Source organism: Tachypleus tridentatus, chromosome 7 (genome assembly GCF_004210375.1).
Source record: "Tachypleus tridentatus isolate NWPU-2018 chromosome 7, ASM421037v1, whole genome shotgun sequence".
Classification (NCBI taxonomy): Eukaryota; Metazoa; Arthropoda; class Merostomata; order Xiphosura; family Limulidae; genus Tachypleus; species Tachypleus tridentatus.
Window position 1 is genome coordinate 163271115 of NC_134831.1, and position 21810 is coordinate 163292924.

Here is a 21810-nt window from a genome sequence, read left to right on the forward strand (position 1 = left end):
TATATCCATTATATCCAGAGAATAGATAATGACTAAAATTGTAGAAAAGTTGAATGTATAGAATATAAGATATGTAATATTATACCTCAAGAAGTACAATGAATTATAAAAACATCCTTTTGTTATATATATAAATATTTGACTGAATTATTGAACTTCGTAAAAATGTTGACTCTTTTAGCAGTAATTTTTAACAATTATCATTTTTATTTCGTTTTATAATTAAATATTTCACATTTGTACATCTTTGTTATAAATTTAATTATTTAATTATTTTAAAATTCATATTTTTATTTGATTGTTATAATTTTAGTTTTTTCAATAGTGTTTTTCCAATTGTTTATTGATTATCACATATTGAGAAATATTAACCTGTCGATTTTCTTTTGCGTTTCGTCTCGTTTCTCGAGCAGATGGTCACTTCTAGCATCTCCTTAAAAACATGTCTGATCCTATTGTTGATCTGTTGCTATGACAACCACATGGCCGAAGGGTTTAACCGCGTTTCGCTGTGCATCAAGAACTGCGGACAGTGTAAACAGATCTACGGGGCCCACTTCGAAGGGAAAGAGTGTGCTGAAGCCTGCGTCCAGTTTGGTGGTACCATGATGCCTGACTGCAACGATTTTGAAACGATTTCATCCTTCCTCAACAAACTGGAGTGAATCTCTACTTATTGTTTGCAAGCCTGAAATCTTCCTGGATTACACCTTGTTCATCTATAACATTTAAATATTTTGAAGAAAAACTCTGGTGTTCAACTAAAGTACTAGTTTGTCAAATAAAATGTCGTGATTTATTGGCTTCTCTTTTATTGAGTACTGGTTAAGAAATTACAGGCATCTAAAACATTAAAGTAACCTTATTATTCTGATTAGAAATTCAAAATAACATCACAACACGAAAGATGTCACTTAATACTCAAACAGCAAATTAAGTCCCTCGTAAAAGTGGAATTCAAAGTAGTTCGACTGAGGATGAATAACACCACCACCATCTGTATTTGGTTCCTAAAGAAAAACACCAAATTAATAATGTCGTTTAAGTGTCTGTTATTTTTAAAATTGATATACTATTAAATAAAGCTTATACAATGTCCTGGGGTTTGCTGCCAGAAATGAGATTTCGGTGACTTCTCTCAAACCAATGAAATACAAGAATTTTCACGAAACACGAGGACCCACAGGGTATGGTTCCTTAGGCTGAAGTATAACATTCCACATTGTATTGGAAGTGGAGAAAGATGAACTATTCGATGGAAACCGAAGTTCAAATTTACGTTTTTGAAGGTTACACACACGTAAAGTTTTCCTTAAGTACCACAAAATGCTTATATGTCATTTTCAATTTTTAATCTTAAAGTTATAAGCATTTGGAATTCAAAATCATAAATAGTGTAAGCAAGCCACCAGTAAAAGATTAGCCACAATATCATTTGTATAACTGTTTTAGTGGTATTAAAAATTGAAATATATATATGTATTTACTATGAAACGATATTTATTCTAGCGTTATACTACTTTTACTTCTTAAATGTATATGTACACTTGGGTTTCATTTTGTTTCTCGTGAAAGAACACAAAACATGTCACATGAGATCACTTTAAGCGAATCAACAAATTCATGTAACTAAAACCGAACTGCTCACGAGACAAGTTCGTCTTCTAAATATACGAAGAAAGAAGACGAATCTAATATATGCTGTTTCAGTTTGTGACATTTGAACTTAGATTATTTTAGATCTATGAAATACACCTCTATGCTTAAACACGAAGACGAAGAATCTACTTTATAGAGAAAGACATAACATTACCTTGTCAAACTATTTCCAAACTTTGATGTCCGAGTTCGGTTTCTCTCACGGATATGCTGGAAAACCGACATTTTTGTGTAGTTTCGTCTTTACTTTTGCTATGTTATTTTCCTCTCGGTGGACACAGCAGATAGCCCGACGTGTCTTTGCTATAAAAAAAAAAACACATACATACACACTATGTTATTTTTAAGTTGTGTTATTAAAATAATATCATAAGTTGCCCTTAGATGATGGAAAATGTTAAAAATATATAAAATAAATAAATCTACTAATTAGTTGTTCGAATTTATTGGAAAACGAAACATTAACATTTTAAAATCATGTTTTTCAGAAAAAACGAAGAAACATTAGCACTAGAAGGCACTACTATAAAAGGTAAAATGGGATGCTACAATGCAGATTTTTTATAGCACATTTTATGGCTATCTAACACTTTTGTTCTTTGTTTGACAAAATGCTGTCTTCATAAATATTGTAAGTGTTAAAGAATGCATTTAAAAGATACTCATCATAAAAAAATTGCACAAAAGTTGTTTATTAGGTCTAACTATATTCTACCGATAGTTGTGGCGTTAAAATCTGAGGGTCGCGGATTCGCATCCCCGTCGCGTCAAACATGTTCGCCCTTTCAGCCGTGGGGACGTTATAATGTGACGATCAATCCCCTTAATCGTTGGTAAAAGAGTAGCCCAAGAGATGGTAGTGGGTGGTGATGACTAGCTGCCTTCCCTCTAGCCTCACACTATTAAATTAGGGACGGATAGCGCAAATAGCCCTCCAGTAGCTTAATCATCATCAGATAGTAATTTAGGCCATTTTGAATTTTGATACATAAAAATTCTCCTGTTCCTTTTGTGCTTGCCGATAAGTTTCAATCTGCAATATACCACAAAATTTAATGTTATATACATTAACTTTGATACTAAGCCAATGGGGCATAAACATTGCGTTGTGCACGTTTTGTGTTGAACTGTAGAATTAATATTAATTAGTTTAGTATTTGAAAATAAATCATATTGACATATTAAATATTATATAAATAATTTTTGAATTGAAACAATTAGAAATAAATTGAATTCAAAGTTGTCTTTGTGCCGCCTATTCTTTCAGTATTTACCAATTTATTGTTAGATAAAACTAGAGAAATAATTCGTTATGCCATTCAAAAGCTTTTAATTGAAAAGATTATATTCTTAAATATTGTTACTTATTCATTTTATATCAGTTTTATTGTTCAAATGAGAAAGTGAACGAACTACTTAGAAATTTCCTTCGCAATTTTCTAGCTTTACTAAATTTACCTTTATTCCTTTTTTTGAATATCACGCAAAGCTGTACGAGGATTACCAGCTGTAGCCATCCCTAATTTAGCAATAGGAAAGCCACGAGTCATCACCACCCATCGCCATCTTTGGAATACACTTTTATCAACACAGTTGAAAAGGCAAGCATGTTTGATGTGACGGAGATTCGGATCCGTGACCCTCATATTACAAGTCGAGTACCCCTAACCACCTGGCCATGCTGGGTCTTTATTTAATTATAAATAAAGTTCTGGAACAATCAAAATTTAGAAGTTTGTTGTTGTTTTCAAGGTATATATGTTCCAATATAATTTTTTTATGGTCAGAGGAGTGTAAAGCTATACTTGTTCTGTACTTGAATAACGTGCTGATAGTTTTCCACTAGAACAAGCAAAAAACATGGTTTTACTAAGTGAACAAATTGATTGTGAAAACTCTCCTCGTCAGTAAGTAGATAATTATTAGCGCTCTTATTATCCGATGTAATCATGTTGAGTTTAAAAGTTTTTTTTTTAATTATATCTGAAATTAAACATTTTGAATAATTATATCTACTACTGACGTCAGGAAACTGTTCGCCTTATGCACTTCTCCAAGAAACATAATAAAATCAATAATGTTCAAGAAATTCATTACCAGCATTAACCAAATTACATCTCTTCAAACACCGCTGCACGCTTTAGCTGTTTTCGAAGAGGTACGCGTTAGCAATTTATTCCATCACTAAAGGTCTTTTTAGCATTAGTGCTGTTAGTATTATTTTAACGAATTAATTTATTGAATTTAATTTGCTGACTCTGTTCCGCTCGGGTTGTAGTTGCATAAAAATATTTAAAATCGTCTCATCTGGATCACGAGATAATGAAAGTTTAATTAAAGAAAAATTAATATAATATAAATTAGTTCCATACTCTAAGAAATAAATCAACTTCAATTAAGGTTATTCCAGAATCCTCCCAGTGGCAGAGCGGTATGTCTATGGGCTTATAACAATAGAGACCAGTTTTAGATACTTGTGATGGGGAGAACACAGACTCTCTGTTTTGAATTTTGCGCAAAGCTACACAAGGACTATTTGCGTTAGCTGTCCCTTATTTAGCATTTATCGCCACCCACCGCCAACTCTTGGGCTACTATTTTACCAACGATTAGTGAGATTGGCTGTCACTTATAATCCACTCACAGCTTTAATGGCGAGCATGTTGGTGGGACGGGAATTTAAACTCTCGACTTTCAGATTGCGAAGCGAGCACCGTAACAACCTGACCATGCAGGGCACAGATGGCCTATTGTGTAGCTTTGAGATTAGCTTCAAAGAAAAAAATATTCCAAATAAAACTTTTATAATTACACTAAAAAATGTATAATATTCACACTTGCACTCTACAGTATCATGCTTTTTAGCATTCATTTCGTTATTTTACTGTTTGTTTTAGTCCTTTTTCTTTTACAATTTCTACACTTTATAAATGTTTATATTTGATGCTTTACCTTGTTTAACACAGCTTCTTAAAGACAGAATACGTATGTTTCGAAACTTTCAATTTTTAAACGTCTTTTGTCGTCTCATATGTCAGATGTTTGTTTATTAGTAATAATATCATTAAACAATATCTTACTGAGCGAAGTCAGCACACGTTCACCATTCAAAATGTTAATAACTCGAACTGTTGCGGCCATGATGTTTCGCACAGTGATTGAAATAACATGTTTCTTTTCTCCCAGAGTTCAATGCGCTCCTTCATTATAGTGAGCTTGTTAAGTATGATTAAGTATGGAAGATTATAATCTGGTAAAAAAACAAAAACCCTTTAGTTAAAACAACTTGGTACAAGTGACCGATACAAAAATTGCATGACGTAAGAAATACTGGAATTCTCATTGTGCACTAAAAACAAATGATGTTAAATATCAATAAGTATACATGTAGCGCAGACTGGTGTTAAATACTTTTGACAGCAATAAAATTACAAATAATTTTTTTTGGTAATATTGCCAAGTTGGCTGCAGTGGATTCGATGTGTATTTTGTATAGGGTTGGTAATGGCGTGGTCATGTGTTGGCGATGTATGAATGATTCCGGATGATGAAGCGAAATAATAAATATATTTTAGTATCTTTGAAACACTTTCTGGTAAAAAAAATAACAACTGTACCTATTATTACTGACATTGTGAGTGCTTATTTTAATGTTATGATAAACAAGGTCGAACAAATATATATAAAGAGGACCGACGTGAGGTATTAACTTGTCTTTATTGTCGAATATTCAAAGACATGTAACGAAAATTCGGAAGTTGTACAATTCCTAACAGTTCTACTTTAGTTTTCTTCTTCGGATGTTTAAGGACTATTTTATATGCCACTGTCAACTTACAGACTGGGTTCTATTCAGTTTTTTTTATAATGATAATATTTGTTACGTATTGTGTAATATATCTGTATTACACTGTTAGCTTACAGTGTACTTCCTGTTCTGTTCCATTGTTCTGTTATTCATGCTTTAATTTATATGACATTTCATAATGCTGCTTTTATACTGTTACTTTCTAGGTAAAATCAATATAATAATCTTAATGGGCAGAAGTAAGATTAGGTTGTAAAGAAAAGGAAAAACAACAACAACTACTACTACTACATTACAAGATAATGCATAATTCAAGTATAAATCCTGATGATACATGCACAATAAATAATCCCTTCAATAATATGAGGCCTCACTCTAGCAGTAAATTATCAACTTAATTGTTCTTTGTTAGTAATTAATATGATAATAGCTATTAATATTTCCTACTAACTTGTTTTTCTTTTAACTAACTTCAACGAACGGTTATCTGGTTAGTCCTACCTAGGAGACATAAATTCTACAAAAGGACATCCGTATCTCGAATACAGAAACTATAATATCAGTTTGTTCCGGCCCAACAATGGTGTAGTGTGGCTCCGTATAATTACAAAGATTGGCTCAGATCACTGATTCGTGCTTGTGAACACATAAAATAATATGTAAAATCGTGCCATGGATTTATTTTCCCGAAAGGAGACCCAAGGCCGCTTGTAGGAGTCACCTGTGTTAACCATTTGTACTACTACGCAGTAGTATGTTGACTGTCAGTCAGTCAATAGACTCTAAAATGAACTCACATAAGGGACGCTTAACGTTGCAGTTTGTACTGTCGTAACGCCAGTAAAACGTGCGCATGACATGAATCACAACATGACATATGAACTTCAAAATAAAAAATATATTTGCTTTTATTTACTCTTGAAACAGAACGCTTTCTGGGACCCTGCGGAAGTACATGTACTATTTTAAATACTTATGTAAGTGACGTATCGAAATGTTCAAATCGTACAACATTTCGCATGTTTATGCACTTGCATTTACAGACTGTATTTGTAAAAATCGAAACTTTTTTCACAAATTCTCCAAACAAAACTTTGACATCTGAAGTCTATAACCAATCTTCAGTAGACATAAAACTGGATACGTATGAAAAAAAATTGATATCGGAAGTTCGAGCTGTGACCCTGTGACAAAATATCTCTTTTTTGACTAACAAACTTTAACAAAAAATTGAAAAGTTTGAGTTATTAACTACTATATCTCTCAGTGGGTCAGCGTTAAGTTCCCAGTCTCAAAACGTTATTAACAGGAGTTTGAATAGAGTGCAAATGGTCCATTGTGTAGCTTTGTACTTAAAACAAAACTAACTAACTACCAACTAGATATTTGTCTTTCTCTCTGTTTATCTATATACTTCATAAAACTACAATTTGTACTTTTTTTTTTATTTCTATTTAGTATTGATTTGATTAAGTAAAACAACAAACAGAAACTAACACAGCTTGTTTTATTTCATGCACGGGAAACTTGGCTCTCTGAATTAGGGTTTTATGACACTTTATTTTTGCCACCAGGGAGTAGTGCATTAAGTCCACAATTCTGTGTTTTCTTTACTGTAAGTTAGCGAACGTATTTAATTTTAGCGACCAGTTCATCGGCCAGTGTAGTCACAGTGACTACTTTGAACATCTCCTTAATAACCCGTGGTCAAGCTTTCAGACACGGGCCTCACACTGATCATTACGTGTATCCTCTGTTCTATATAAAGTCTTCCTTTCTTCAGCTAAAACACTGAAAATATTTTCACTAGAGAGAAACAGCCTTGTAAGACACAAGCAACAACCACGACCGCATAACTTAGTTCAGAGTGGTATCTCAACCTGGACGAAAAAGTAAGTAAATAATTTTTTCTAACTTTTTTACTTCCTACTTCAACCAGAAGAGTATGTTACAAGTTAATTACATTAACTAATTAAAGTTTAATTTTAAAGAAAAAAAACATAATTCTCTCTATTTTCTATCGTAATAGAAACACTTTACTTTTCTGTTGTTTACTGATGATCGTATATTAAAACTGAACTTTAAACCTGTTGATTTTCTTTTCTGTTTCGTCTCGTTTCTCGAGCAGATGGTCACTTCTAGTATCTTAAAAACATGTCTGATCCTGTTGTTGATCTGTTGCTATGACAACCACGTGGCCGAAGGGTTTAACCGCGTTTCGCTGTGCATCAAGAACTGCGGACAGTGTAAACAGATCTACGGGGCCCACTTTGAAGGGGGCATGTGTGCTGAAGCCTGTGTCCAGTTTGGTGGTACCATGATGCCTGACTGCAACGATTTTGAAACGATTTCATCCTTCCTCAACAGACTGGAGTGAATATCTACTTATTGTTTGTATGCCTGAAATCTTCCTGGATTACACCTTGTTCTTCTACAACATTTAAATATCTTGAAGAGAAACTCTGGTGTTCAATTAAAGTTTGCCAAATAAAATGTTGTGATTTATTGACTTCTTTTTCACTTTGTACTGGTTAAGAAATTACAGACATCTAAAACATTAAAGTAGCCTTATTATCATGATTAAAAATTAATAATAACATCACAACACAAGAGATGTCGCTTAATATTTATTGACTTCCCTTTCTCTCTCTTCTAACTTTTTGTAGACTACAGAAAGCATTCGTTTGAAAGAGAAAAACTCCTTGGAATTGTGAACACATGCTCTACTAAATATAAACTATAAACTTTTTCTTTTTTTGTACGCTCATATTGTAATAAAACTTTAGTAATTAAACAAAACGAGGCCTTAAATCATTTAGAGAACAAAAACACATGGCTGGGGTTGAAAATTCGTAAAAGTAAAATTGACAACTCTTCCCCGCTGATGAAGCCAGTAAAGTAAAACAAAACCAAATCAACCGGCATGAATTTTGTTTATGTAACTTTTCCTAGAGAACTTGAATATCATGTGCTCAGTTGACGTGATGCTTTTAATTATGTCTTCACTTGTTCCGTGTCCTTTCTACTCGTGTTTTATTATATCAGAAAATTATCAGAACATGGAAAATTAGCAATATCAAAAAAGTTTCAAATAATTGTACATTAAGAGAAACAAATTCCATGATTTATCAATAACGGGCAGCAAAAAACAGTTTAAGTTTGTCATGAAAGATATAGAACACACCATACTGTAGAACAGGAACCCCAGTTTTGTTTTACTCTGCCTTTCTAGAACTTCAAAAAACTAAGATAATCTTTTTTCTTCCCATTTTTCACTCTAAGTTATTTAAATAAAATAAATATTATCTATATTTAAATACAGAAGGGAAAATTACAAATCCACGAGGAGCCTTACAAAGGGGACAGAACAGAGCAAAACAGAGATATGAGGTGAATATTCATGGATCACAAACACACACAACTGATTATCTGCGCTTGGTTGTTTCTAATTTTGGTTTTATACAAATGAGAAAAGGCTTAACAGCTTCTACAGCCTACTCTTGGGTTGTTTTTGTCTGACCGAATAGTAGAATTTGGTTGCTGTCAATTTTATATCACAGCAAGGGGATAGGAACTAGTTTGAAGAAGTTAAATAACAGGTGTCGTAGCCAGTTGTATGTACTACACATTGAAGTTATGTTTCATTTACTACACATTGAAGTTATGTTTCATTTACTTGTTACTGTATTTTATGAGCATTTTTTTTTTTTGAGACACTAACTGAGAACGGGCCTGGCATGGCCAAGCGCGTAAGGCGTGCTACTCGTAATCCGAGGGTCGCGGGTTCGCGCCCGCGTCGCGCCAAACATGCTCGCCCTCCCAGCCGTGGGGCGTTATAATGTGACAGTCAGTCCCACTATTCGTTGGTAAAAGAGTAGCCCAAGAGTTGGTGGTGGGTGGTGATGACTAGCTGCCTTCCCTCTAGTCTTACACTACTAAATTAGGGACGGCTCGGTGCAGTGGGCTAACAACCTACTAACTTAAATACCTGTTGAAGAATCCGCAAGCGATTGCGGCCCTATGTTCCTTGATGGAATCTAATGGTGATAACTACCTAACTGAGAACACTTGTTATTCACGGGTATTTCGCATGAAAATTATTTCAAGTTCATAAGAACATTATTTATACTGCAAGAACATTATACAGGAATTAAAGAACCAATTGTTCACGGAAGTAAACATCAAACATTTCACTGAATACTAAACCAATTAAATTAAGTCCTGGTGGAAAAGCTGGTGTTCGACTGAGTATGTGTAACACCACCTTTATTTGGTTTGTAAATGAGGTCGGTATGAAAATAACGTGTTTCATTGTCCGTTTCTTTACGTTTTAACAGAATTTTAAGTAAAATTATTCGTAAATTCAGGCATTAAGCCCAGGGCCCAGGACAGAGACGTCTACTGTTCGTGGACGAAGTATTTTAATAAATACAAAGCTAGTGTGCATACATTTTATCGTGTGTATTTCTTTTTAAAAACCGAATTCACGATATTGTGGATAATAATCTTTGTCGGCCCGATATGGCCAGGTGGTTAGGGAGTTCGACTATAATTTTTAAGGTTGAAGGTTCGAATCCCTGTAACACCAAACATGCTCGCCCTCTGAGTCGTGGGAGTATTATAATGCGACGGTCAATCCCACTATTCATTGGTAAAAGAGTAGCCCAAGAGTCGGCGATAGGTGTTGGTGACTAGCTGCCTTTCCCTCTGATCTTATACTGCTAAATTAGGGACAGCCAACGCAGATAGCTCTCGTGTAGCTTTGCGCGAAATTCGAAACAAATAATCAATAATTCTTGTCACGTGTGTATCTTTTTAATATCCAGCTGATGTTAACATGGATAATAATCCTCATAATATGTGTCCGCTTTTAATACCCATATCATGTTAATATGAAGGATAACCGTTGTCAAGTTTGTGCTTTTTTTAATATCTGTTTGATGTCAATCATATTTTCGTGTTTGTCTGACCTTTTCGGACTATATATATACATACATAACGATTTCACACTACATACCTCTTTAAAGGCATCAATCATGGATTATAACTGAGTAACTTGACATCTTTCTATCTTAATTTACAACACGTTATGGATCGTAACCGAATGGAAGAACATCACAGACCATATTGTTTCATTGTTAACATCGCAGCTGGATAATTTCATTGTTCACATTTCAGATTGGATTATTTCACAGACTGGGTTGTACTAATCACCCTACTCGTGTCTCTTCGGTTATTACATTCATCTAGTTTTTTTTATAAATGTTTTCTTTAAGTTTTGAAACTAATTTTAAGACTATCTGCAGGATTCACCAGAGTTTCTTGCTTCTTAATCACTCTAAACAAACTTTTTTCGTCAACACCAGAAAATACTGATTTGATTAAGTTCAGTGTAAACGACATCTTGAACGACTTATGTCTGTGTCAGATCTAACAGTGTTGTTTTATTATACAGATTTATACCGCGATACACATGTGGCTAATATTTGAAAGTCTCAACCTTTTTAATGTAAAATACACATGACATCAGAATAATTTTAATGATTTGTTAACTGCAAACTTTAATTCGTCTTATACGGCCGTACATCACAAGGTAAACAGATATTTGAGGGTATTAAAAAATTAAACAATATGTTTGAAACATATATATTTAGGCCTAATAGAACATGACCAGTAAAGTTTAAAAGAGCCGGTGAAGATAACGTCCTATGGAAGAAGGATCGTTGCAATCAGGAAGATGTTGACCACCGGAAGAGATGCATTCTTCAGCGCATTGTTGACCCAAAAAATAACCTCCGTACATCTTCTTGCACTGGCCACAGTTTCTAAGAAATAAACAAAACATTACAAGTTTAGAACAAAAAAATCAATTTCAAATAGACAACATACCAATGTGCACGTTGTAAAATTCTAATATTTTACAGTGACCATATAACTCTAATAAGAACACCTTGTTTAGCAGCACAGCGGTATGTCTGCAGACTTACAACGGTAGAAACTGGGTTTAGACACGCGTGGTGAGAAGAGCAAGGGGAATCCTATTGTGAAACTTTGTGCTTAGCTTCAAACAAACAAAAAACAAAACTAATGTGTCTTGCAATTTGCGACTTCAAAAGAAAACGTAGTTTAGGCCTAGTGTATTCTAACTTGTAGAATAGTTCAGCATAATTACACACGCACATAACTCTCATTTTAATTACAATACACTGGGGTCAATTACGGGTTGTAGGGAATGTTTGTTTTGAATTTCGCGCAAAGCTACGGAAGGGCTATCTGCGCTAGCTGCTCCTAATTTAGCAGTGTAAGACTAGAGGAAAGGAAGCTAGTCATCACCATCCCCCACCAACTCTTGGTCCATTCTTTTACCAACGAATAGTGGGATTGACCGTAACATTATAATGCCACCAAGGCTAAAAGGGCGAACATGTTTGATGTAACGGGGATTCGAAGCGCGACCCTCAGATTACGAGTTGACAGCTTTATTACTTTTTTTGCTTCTGCTTCCAACCAAATAAAAAAAATCCCATTTACTAGTAATGTATCAGTCTTATTTAAGAAAGTGTAAAAGTTACGCCTAGCTCATGTATCAAACTACACCTGTTAATTATTTCATCACGTGGAAATTGTTTTTGCTAATGATCAAGAAATAAGCAAACACAACTGTCTCTAGACCCACTTGGTACAAAGAAAAACTAATTAACTTAATAAAATCCTCTGAAAGCCAAAGTAATTACAAGAAACTTAATCTGTGAAACGAGGGATACCCTAACGCTGAGATGGAAGGTATATGTAGAAAATTTGTTTTTAAACAATTTAACTTTTTTAGAATTATGAGCCATGATATACAAGATTAGCTATAATAGTTGTGTAGAAATTGAAATTAACTGAGCAACCTGAACAGCACCTGATGTGCATGAGGACTAAACAGCCAGATCACGGTATGTAGGATAAAGGAGTAGCCATCCATAATTTTGTACTATTGACCAGTGGAAAGGCAGCTAATCAGTTCCACCATCCACATTAAAAAAAAAAAAAAATTAGGGTTCTTTAAACTAAGTAACTGGCTGCCACTTCATAACGCTCCCACATTTGAAAATGCAAAGCGTGTTCAACCGAATTCATTCTCGAACCTTAGACCCTTAAATACTAAATACTAGGATATACTCGGGCCAGAAAAGAAAATGAATATATTCGTTACATTCACAAATATATAGAAAATAATAACAGCCTGACTTTCTCTCTTTCCCTCCAGACTAATATACTTAAATATATGTTTGTAAGAAAAACTACTGGTAACTGAACAAAATGGAAATTATATCAAAAGTCGATAAAACAAACAAACTTACATTATGCAAATTCCAACAGATTTTGTCACAACAAGCTCTGACGTCATGATTAAGAAAAGGAAAGTTACCAGTCGAGCGTGTAGGATACTTAGGTTCATTTTGAACGTCTTTGCCTACGATGTAATGACGTCAGTCTATATAAAAAAATAACAAAAATTTATTAATCAGAATAACGTACTTTTAGTAATAATCGTTAGAAGTTTCAGAAGAAAAACTACCATTTTTTTTTCATTTTTTTGGCCATCTTATCTCCAAGTGAAATTAGGGAAAACAGTTTTTTTTCACATTAAATAAAGCTATTCTTGTTACTTAGTTAGTTACTTTAAGTACAAAGCAACACGACCCACCTGCATATCGAAACCCAATTGTCAACATTATAAACTTTCAGAATTACTGCTGATCCACCAGGTGGTTAAGGCATTCAACTCGTAATCTGATGGTTGCGAGTTCGAATTCCCATCACCAAGTATGCTCACCCTTTCAGCCATGGAGGCATTATAAAGTAATGGTCAATCTCACTTTAATTGGTAAAAGAAAAGCCCGAGAGCTGGTGGTGGACGGTGATGACTAGCTGCTTTTCCTCTGATCTTACACTGCTAAATTGGGACGGCTAGCGCACATAACCCTCGTGTAACTTTGCGCGAAATAAAGAAACACAAGCCACCAGGGAGGTAAATGCAGTTTGTTTATTTTAGGAAACCTACACAATGGACTATATATATGCGCTCTTCTCACCAAGAGCTTTGTGAATTCTACATAAAGTCATGTTTATCCGGATTATCAAGTCTAGAACAAAGATTTGTTTTTCATATAAGAGAGCGTTGTTACGTATTATTGGAAAGTAAGAACTTTCAATCGTAGTTTGTTTTTTTATTATTCAAAAGGCTTGAAATTGCTTAGTGTTATTGTGTCAGAATGTGCCTCAAAAAGCCCAAGGTTTAAGCTTGCGATATCCCGCTGAACATGCTCTTTCTTGTTTTGTTGAAGACATATTATAAGAGTGGCAATCACTCACACTATTTAACAGTGACCATGTAGGCGAAGGATGCTTCTCACTGGTTATCCTTCACTGTTCAGAAGTTCTAAATTATGTACGTCTATGGCTATACCTTGGTGTTCTAGCACTATTCGTTTGTCCCATGCATTACATAAAGTTGAAAACACCAAAAGCTTGTAGTTAACGTAGGTAATTAGGGATAATGTTCATTTCTTATTTCCATTTTCTTATTAGTCCGGGCACAGCCTAATGGGAAGCCTGCTCGAAATGTGAACCATTGACTTTGTTGCTCTTGTCCCGTTCTTGCAAGAAATAAAAAAAAAAAATCGCTCCACACTTATAGGCTAAGGGTGCATTATAAAAGAAACAGTCAATTATCACTACTTGCCTACCCTATAGTCCGTCCCTTCAATTGCTCAACCACTGTAGCGCTTGTATCAATGGAGTATATATATATATGTACAAAAAAATTAAGCTCGTTTTGTCTAATTTGATCAGTAACTCGACTTTCTAGAAGTATTTATTGAGTTTATCGTTTAAAGTTTTTCATTTTATATTCGATCCTAAGGTTGAACAAGATTACCTGAAATATATTAAGTATTTCCTTACGAAGCCGAATAAATAACATAATAATATACAAAGGATCAAATATATAAAACCGAAGAAAACAACTAGGACAAAGATTCCAAGGTCAATTGTTATGAAATCTGAAATGGATACGGTTTCTTAGTCCAATGATGTATTTTAGAGCATTTTAAATCAAATCCTAATCAAATAGTTTCATGTGGTATTTTAACAATAGCATGATAACCAAGAGCTATTCTTAAAGAATACTTCCTGTTAAGTGTATGAATAAATTAAACTCTGTTGTTAAAACAAAAGAACAACCGATTTCAATGCTTTGAGCATTTGGGTAGGAAAACACCCACTAATGTTCGTCGAGTTCATCATTTGCTTACATCAGCTATGTAAGCCCATAAACTTAGATCTTTCTCAGCGATAGACTCTTGTTTTATCGTTTCTGTCTTTAATTTATTCTTTAAAACGCAGTAATACATGGAATACCTGTTAAGATTGTTTAGGAAGATAAACTTGTCGAAAACGAAGTTATCCATTTATAAAGTCGGTACTTAAAAATGATAATGTTAGTTTCAGTTTTGTTTTCTCATATTAGAGAAATATAAATGTTTCCTATGGAAGTTACACGAATTGATTTTGAAGAGTAAATGTCATTAGACTGATATTTTGGTAAATGTCCAATAACAATCGAGAATTATATCTAGTGACCTTTACTGACCTGAAAGCGAAGAAGTACGAGTCTTTCCAGAAGGAAGATTTGATGTCTTAGCCCTACGTGAATATTCTGGATAAATAAGTCACCTTTTACTCTGTTTTATAGCAACTCCCTGTTGACTCCTTTAACAAAATGTCATTGTGCATATTTAGTCTATAAAGATGTAACGACCATTCATGATAGAAGCGGTAAAGACAAAGACTGGCGATTGGAGAACTGTTGTTGAACGTGGGAACAAACGCAAGTCAGCTGAAAACCGACTGTAGGAGCATGTGCAAAATGTTCATTCGCAATCCACATCGCATAATTGTATTCTAGTTACCGGTCTTTGGAGGCTACAGCCCGGTATGTTTTATGTTGAAGAATAAGTTGGACAGTGCGGTCACATGTTTAAACTGCCCAATAAACTTCTTCGACGTATTGTCTCACTGTGATAAATATTTCCACTGCTACATCAGTTATTTTGGTTTTAGTAAACTAGTTTATTCTTTCACTGCTAACGACAGTACTTTTTACCTTGTCTTCAGTAACCTTTTTTAAGTACAGTAAATGTATATAGGTGATTACAAGAGATCTTATAATGTTTCCTTTTGGTTGCTGGGATCAAAGGTCCAGTTGATGACTCACAGTGACCTCTAGGTGTCAGTCAAACTCCTCCCATCTCCTTGTCGCCTAACACTTACATATTAAGTTGTTTCAGAAGATCATTCACTGAAGATATGAACTGATTTCTCGTTCTGAGTGAAATAATAACTTTATATATGCCAGCTGAGATTTTCTGATTTAATCAAAAATTACATTCGATAGTAATTTTCTGGTATTGCTAAAGAAAACAAAGTCGTGTGTTCATGAAGTAATATCTCATATAAAAGCACAGTCGTGCTCAAGAAATAATATCACATATAAAAGCACAGTTTATTGTGTGCTCATGAAGTAATATCACATATAAAAGCACAGTTGTGTGCTCATGAAGTAATATCACATAAAATAGCAAAATCATACGATCCTGAAATATCATTTCTCATACAAGTCCAGTTTAATCAGAGCGAAGTTTATTTCAGCTTAGAGTATATTTTTATAACTGTTTTTGAGTGTAAAGTCATGAAATATTTTTGTTTAATTTAGACTAAATAATATGTTTAAGACGTATAGGAGAAGTCTTTGAATTACATCTATTTCTCTTAGCTGTGGAAAACAACCTTTATAATATTTTGTCAAAATGTTGTCCTGCTACGAAAAAGACAAACTTAATGTCGTCTAAATTGTTTATGGTACTTTTGAACAAAATATAAAGGATTATATAATCTAATTCTCTGTTGGCTACTTCAAGCTTTAATGTGAAGAACGTATATACCATTAAGGACGGCAGTTCAGAAATTTAGGTAGTAATCTTGTTATATTGAGTGCTTTTTCAACAACATAAAAATACATTAAAAGATCTTGTTTTTATCTTGTTACACGTTATTACTTTACCCCCAGCTATCACCTCTCCTACTGATGTGAAGGGCAGAGACAGACGTCAAACCGTTTCAACAAGGAACCTGGAAACTGAACGACTTTTTCTGAAAATTTTGATCAAAAACGTCAACTGTTAATGGCTGCTCTTGTCGAACCTTTCACAAACAGGGCTACCTGTGCTAGTCGTCTTTAATTCTCCTTTCAAGTTCTTCTTCACCTACAACCCACCCGAAATCAGAGCATAATAATCTGAAATCGTTTTGAGTATATTTAATTATTGCAAACTACCTGAAAGACGCGTAATTTTCACGTTTTGTCTCTATATATATTTGTGGAAACATTTAAATATTTGTTGCTTAAGCAATAAGCTACATTACGAGTTGTCTGTACTGGGTCCACCGAGAGTATGAAAACCCAGTTTCTAATATCTAGAGACTTACCGCTGGGGAAACATTCAGACTGCAGTACGTGGTATAGTACCGGGCATGGTCTGATGGGTTAGCATGTCAGACTGTGAGTTCCGGAGGCTTATGATTCGTATCCCGAATCCGAAAAATTGCGCTCTGCAACATGGGACGTCGAGTGCTTTATAAGAGTGACGGTCAATTCTCACTATTTCATTTGAGAAAACTCAAAAGGTAGCAGTGAATACTGTTAACTAGCAGCCTTCCTTTATTCTTTCAGGTAAATACTAGGTACGGTTAACACAGATAGCTCTCGTGTATTTCTGCGCGAATATTAAAACCAAATATAAATTTAAGTGACGTGATATATTTATAGTCTGAGTTTCAATAAACCAGTTGGCTTAAATAATATTTCAAACACAGACTGCTAATTCAAGGAGTTTTTGCTGGTGATGACACCTGGTGGCAACTGAAAGAATAATATAAAACAGAGTTCAGTTAGTGAATGCATTCGGTTCCCATGGCCTTTCGCAGCAACGAACTACTCGACTCTAAAAGCACGTATTTATTGGTTTGAAAATAATTTATGTGTCAAACTTCTCGTAAATTTTGACGAAGTATAAAGATATAACATATGTTTGTTCAACTTACTGAAGGTTGTTTATAGTATCTGTGTCCTTGATAATGTATTTAAGACGTAATTATATTCGAGTTTTTTTATGCGAGTTTTCAGATAAAATCAACAAATAATGTACGGATAACAAGCGAACCTCAACAGAAATTAACAATTATTATCTTCGATATTGCTTTTAACGCTATCTTTGGTGATTATACCTTTGAAGTATTCTAATAAGTTTAAAACTAAAAGTTCAGATTCAACGGTTTAGAAAATATGTAACTTTGGAAACAAGTAGTACTTTTACTGTCAAGCCATTAAAAAAAAATATATATAAACCTTTTGCCGATGTATAATAGTTTAATTTAAACTTGTAAGGAAGTTCGTTATAATGAGAAACAACTCGTTAAATGCTTTGATATTTTCGTAAGCTTTTGGTAAACAGTTTATGAGTTTAAAAAAATTATTTAGCAGGAACCAATTAGTTCTTGAGTCTCAAAAATCGCCTTAAAATATGACTATGCATCTTGGGATTTTTGGTTCGCGATCTTTTATCACAAGCACGCAAACTGTAGTAAAAATATTGACAAACACCTCTATTCGATAATAAAAGAACAGCTAAAGAGATGGCGGGGACTACTAAAAATTATTTGCCTTTCATATACTATATCAGCTCAAAATTAATATGACTAAATGACAATAACCTTTGTGTTGCTTTGAACGAAATTCTGAAACAAAATGAAATAATGATTTTATTTAACACCGTCTATTGAGTATTAATGATTTTATTTTTGTTTATTTCATTCTCTTTACGCAATGCCTATCATGGTCTCGTGGTTAGAGCGATCGACTTGCAACATGCGGATTACAGGCTCTAATCCCTTCACCGAACATACTCATTTTTTCAGCCCTGGAGGCGTGATGATCTTACAGTCAATCCCAATTTTTTTAAATTATAAAACAGTAGCCCAAGAGTTGGCGATGGGTAATATTAACTAGCTGCCTTCTCTCTAGTTTATCTCTTCCAAATTAGTACACATGTCCTACGAGCAGTTTTGTGCGAAATTCAACAAACATAATAAAAACTTTAAGAATTTGTCCGCCGTCTTCGTATTCGTCAGTACTGAACACATCGGGATCTAATGCTCTCGCAATAGTTATACTTGCATAGCGCTATGTATGAAATGTTGAGGATACCAGGGCATCGCTATTGGTGTCTGTAAATATGACACCTCTAAATATTTCTCTGCAACAAATGCCCCTTTGTAGTGACCTTCCATCCATTTCCATCAGAGAGAATTGTGAAATAAGCGATCTTCGTCTTCTGTAGCCTTAATTTCTTTTAACTATTATGTTAACTTTTGATTGTTGGGTTTGAGTTCTCCTGAGGTAAATTTCCGGTTTCCACATTTTTGGTTTGAAAAGTTTCCATCTTAACCTATTCACATTGTTAAAAGTATGAAATAGAGTATACTGAACAAAGAAAAAAACAAAACTTTCGATTGGTTCCAAGTTGCCACCAGGATCAAATTCGTCTTTCTCAAACAGTTGAAAGATCCTGATAATTCTGGCGTTATCGGTTTCTTCTTTATTACTGCAAACAACTTTCCTTCTCCGTTAGCTCCATAAAACAAAACAACAACTACAAAAAACAAACAAACATAGAAGCCAATAAATCTACTGCATTTCTTCTTGCCACTCATAAAACAGAAATATTGGATTTTCCTCGTTCTTTGAAGGTTGCCCTCACCAGTAGCAATGCTAAGTTGTCGTTGAAGATGACTGATTGAAAATATGCCCATCACACAGATCAAAACACCAGTATCCGTAGAATGTACTTCAATGTCACAAACTTATCCATGAGAGTTCTAATTACCAATATTGAAGCTAAGTTGATCTTGAAATTAATTTATTGAAAAGATACACATCAGATGGTTGAAACTACAAATGTCCACAAAATGCACTTCAATCTCATGACCTTCTCCATGAGGGTTCCAATTACTAGTAACAAAGCTAAGTTGTCTTTGAAGACGGTTGTTTGGAAAGAAGCCCTTCAGGCAGATAAAAATACCAGTGTTCATAGAATGTAATTCAAACTCACAAATTTCTCCATGATGGTTCTAGTTACCAATATCAAAAGGACAATAAGTTGTCCTTGAAGATAAACGATTGAAAATTACACATCAAAAGCATGTAACCACCAATGTCCACAGAATGCACTTTAATCTCACGATTTTTTAAATTTTGCTGAAAGAGAAATTACAGAAAAGCCTTAATAGATTAATGTTAATTTTGAAATAATACTGAAGCTTCTTGTCAATCATGTCGTAAATATTTTATTAAAAGAATATTTGATCTTCGATTTCCCATTTCCTTTTTTTTCCGAGAACGGTATATTCAATATTCAGTGTCTGCGACTCTAAGAGTTTGGTACATAGTGTGCCTCATGAAAATAACACTATGTAACACAAATTTTGTTCCTGGATAGTATGTGTTATTTCTTAATTGCTTATGTTGTAAAAGTACAGAAAATGGTCATTATTCCCTTCAAACTTTGCTTTTGTGTCCTGAATAATGAAATTTAGAAATTAACCTATTTTCTATGTTTTTTTGTTTGTTTGTTTGTTTAGAATTAAGCACAAAGCTACTCAATGGGCTATCTGTGCTCTGCCCACCACGATTATCGAAACCCGGTTTTAGTGTGTAAGTCCGCAGACATACCACTGTGCCACTGGGGGCTATTTTCTATGTAAAACGGACAAATTTACACATTTACAGTTACATAAGGTCTGAATAAAACAACATATGAATCAAGAGTTACATGTATTTATACTAAAGTTATACAAAAATGTTTAGAAGTGAGTAGTTTTTGAGATTTGCGACTGTAATGTAAATCACTTTCACGTATCAGCCCCCAAATATAGTCTTCCATCATATTTTCGGTATACGCTCCCAGATCACAAAAGCAAAGTTTAAAGAGAAAAATAGGTCTTTTCCATTAACTTTAAACATAAGCAATTGGGATATAACACTTTCTGTCCAGGAACAAGAAAAAGTAAAAAATTTTGTTACCTTGTGTAATTGTTACAGTTCAAGAGAATGGTCACCATTTTGAAAATGGGACTATAATCAGATTAAAAGCTTCACAATTTAAACTCTTTGACTAAGGACTGCTCCCCGCTGGTACAGCGATAAGTCTACGGATTTACGACGTTAAAATCAGGGGGTTCGATTCTCCTTGGTGGACTCAGCAGATAGTCTGATGTGGCTTTGCTATAAGAAAAACACACACACACTACGGACGCTTACACGGAACAGCCCCAACTTGTACAGCGGTAAGTTTATGGATTTACAACCCCTAAAATCAGGGGTTCGATTCCCTTCGGTGGGCTCAGTAGATAGCTCGATGTGACTTTGCTATAAGAAAACACATACACACTGTACACAGAACAGTTTTAATTTTGTTTGTATTTCCAGATATGAGATTAGAAATCATCTTATACGTTAATATCTGAGAAAATACACATAATTAGTTTCTAATATATTAGCCAAATAGTTTTTTGCATTGGTCGCAATGAGTAAAAAAACGATATCACAAAATCAATTTCGATCCGAAAATTTTGTAGAATATGTATGTTACATAGCTAGCTATATGTATATCGTTCAGCATAATCTTACCGCACATTAAATTAAATTTTAAGTGTCATGTGACCAGAGTTACTCAATAACAACAACAGAAGGTCCTTGAAATATTAGAAGTTTACAAGACGTTCACTTCTAAAATAATTAATGAAATCTAAACATTTCTGTCGCTTAAAAATGCAACTGAACATCAAAATCTGTGATTAAAACTTGTATTATAATAGCATACATGCTGAATTCGTCTAACGTGTGGTACCAAAAGTATGTTAAAATATAAACAAGTTTATGAAAAGAAAAGTAAGGTAAGGTGTTACCAATATTTCGGTAACGCTACCAGTTAATTTGTAATCATTTATTTGGGTATTACCTTTACGTTGAAAAGAAATTACAAATACACAAAGTTAAAAAAAAATTCGTGCAGGTAATATGTGTCAATAATGTTTACTCTTAACTGGTCATTTGTATATTTCGCTCAGTGACTTCTGGCTACTTAGATGGAGAGGTTTTCAAAATAAAAGAACTGAGAATGACAAAAGAGAAAGAGTTCTGTAGATAGTACTGGATACCCAAGTTGTAAAATCAGACC

The 21810-nt window shown here is 34.0% G+C and overlaps 1 protein-coding gene and 1 long non-coding RNA gene across 2 annotated transcripts in view; one reads left to right on the forward strand and one right to left on the reverse strand.

The window, feature by feature from the left end:
* LOC143258208 (uncharacterized) overlaps positions 1 to 21810 on the forward strand; it is a 309532-nt gene that overhangs the window by 65715 nt on the left and 222007 nt on the right. The gene's annotated exons all lie outside the window — the stretch shown is intronic.
* Positions 10949 to 15289, reverse strand: LOC143258204 (eclosion hormone-like). The gene is made up of 3 exons (XM_076517203.1): positions 15108 to 15289; positions 12814 to 12947; positions 10949 to 11292 (listed from the first exon to the last, which is right to left on the reverse strand). Exons 2-3 carry the CDS (start codon positions 12909 to 12911, stop codon positions 11148 to 11150), a joined length of 243 nt encoding a protein of 80 aa, XP_076373318.1. The 5' UTR covers positions 12912 to 12947; positions 15108 to 15289; the 3' UTR covers positions 10949 to 11147.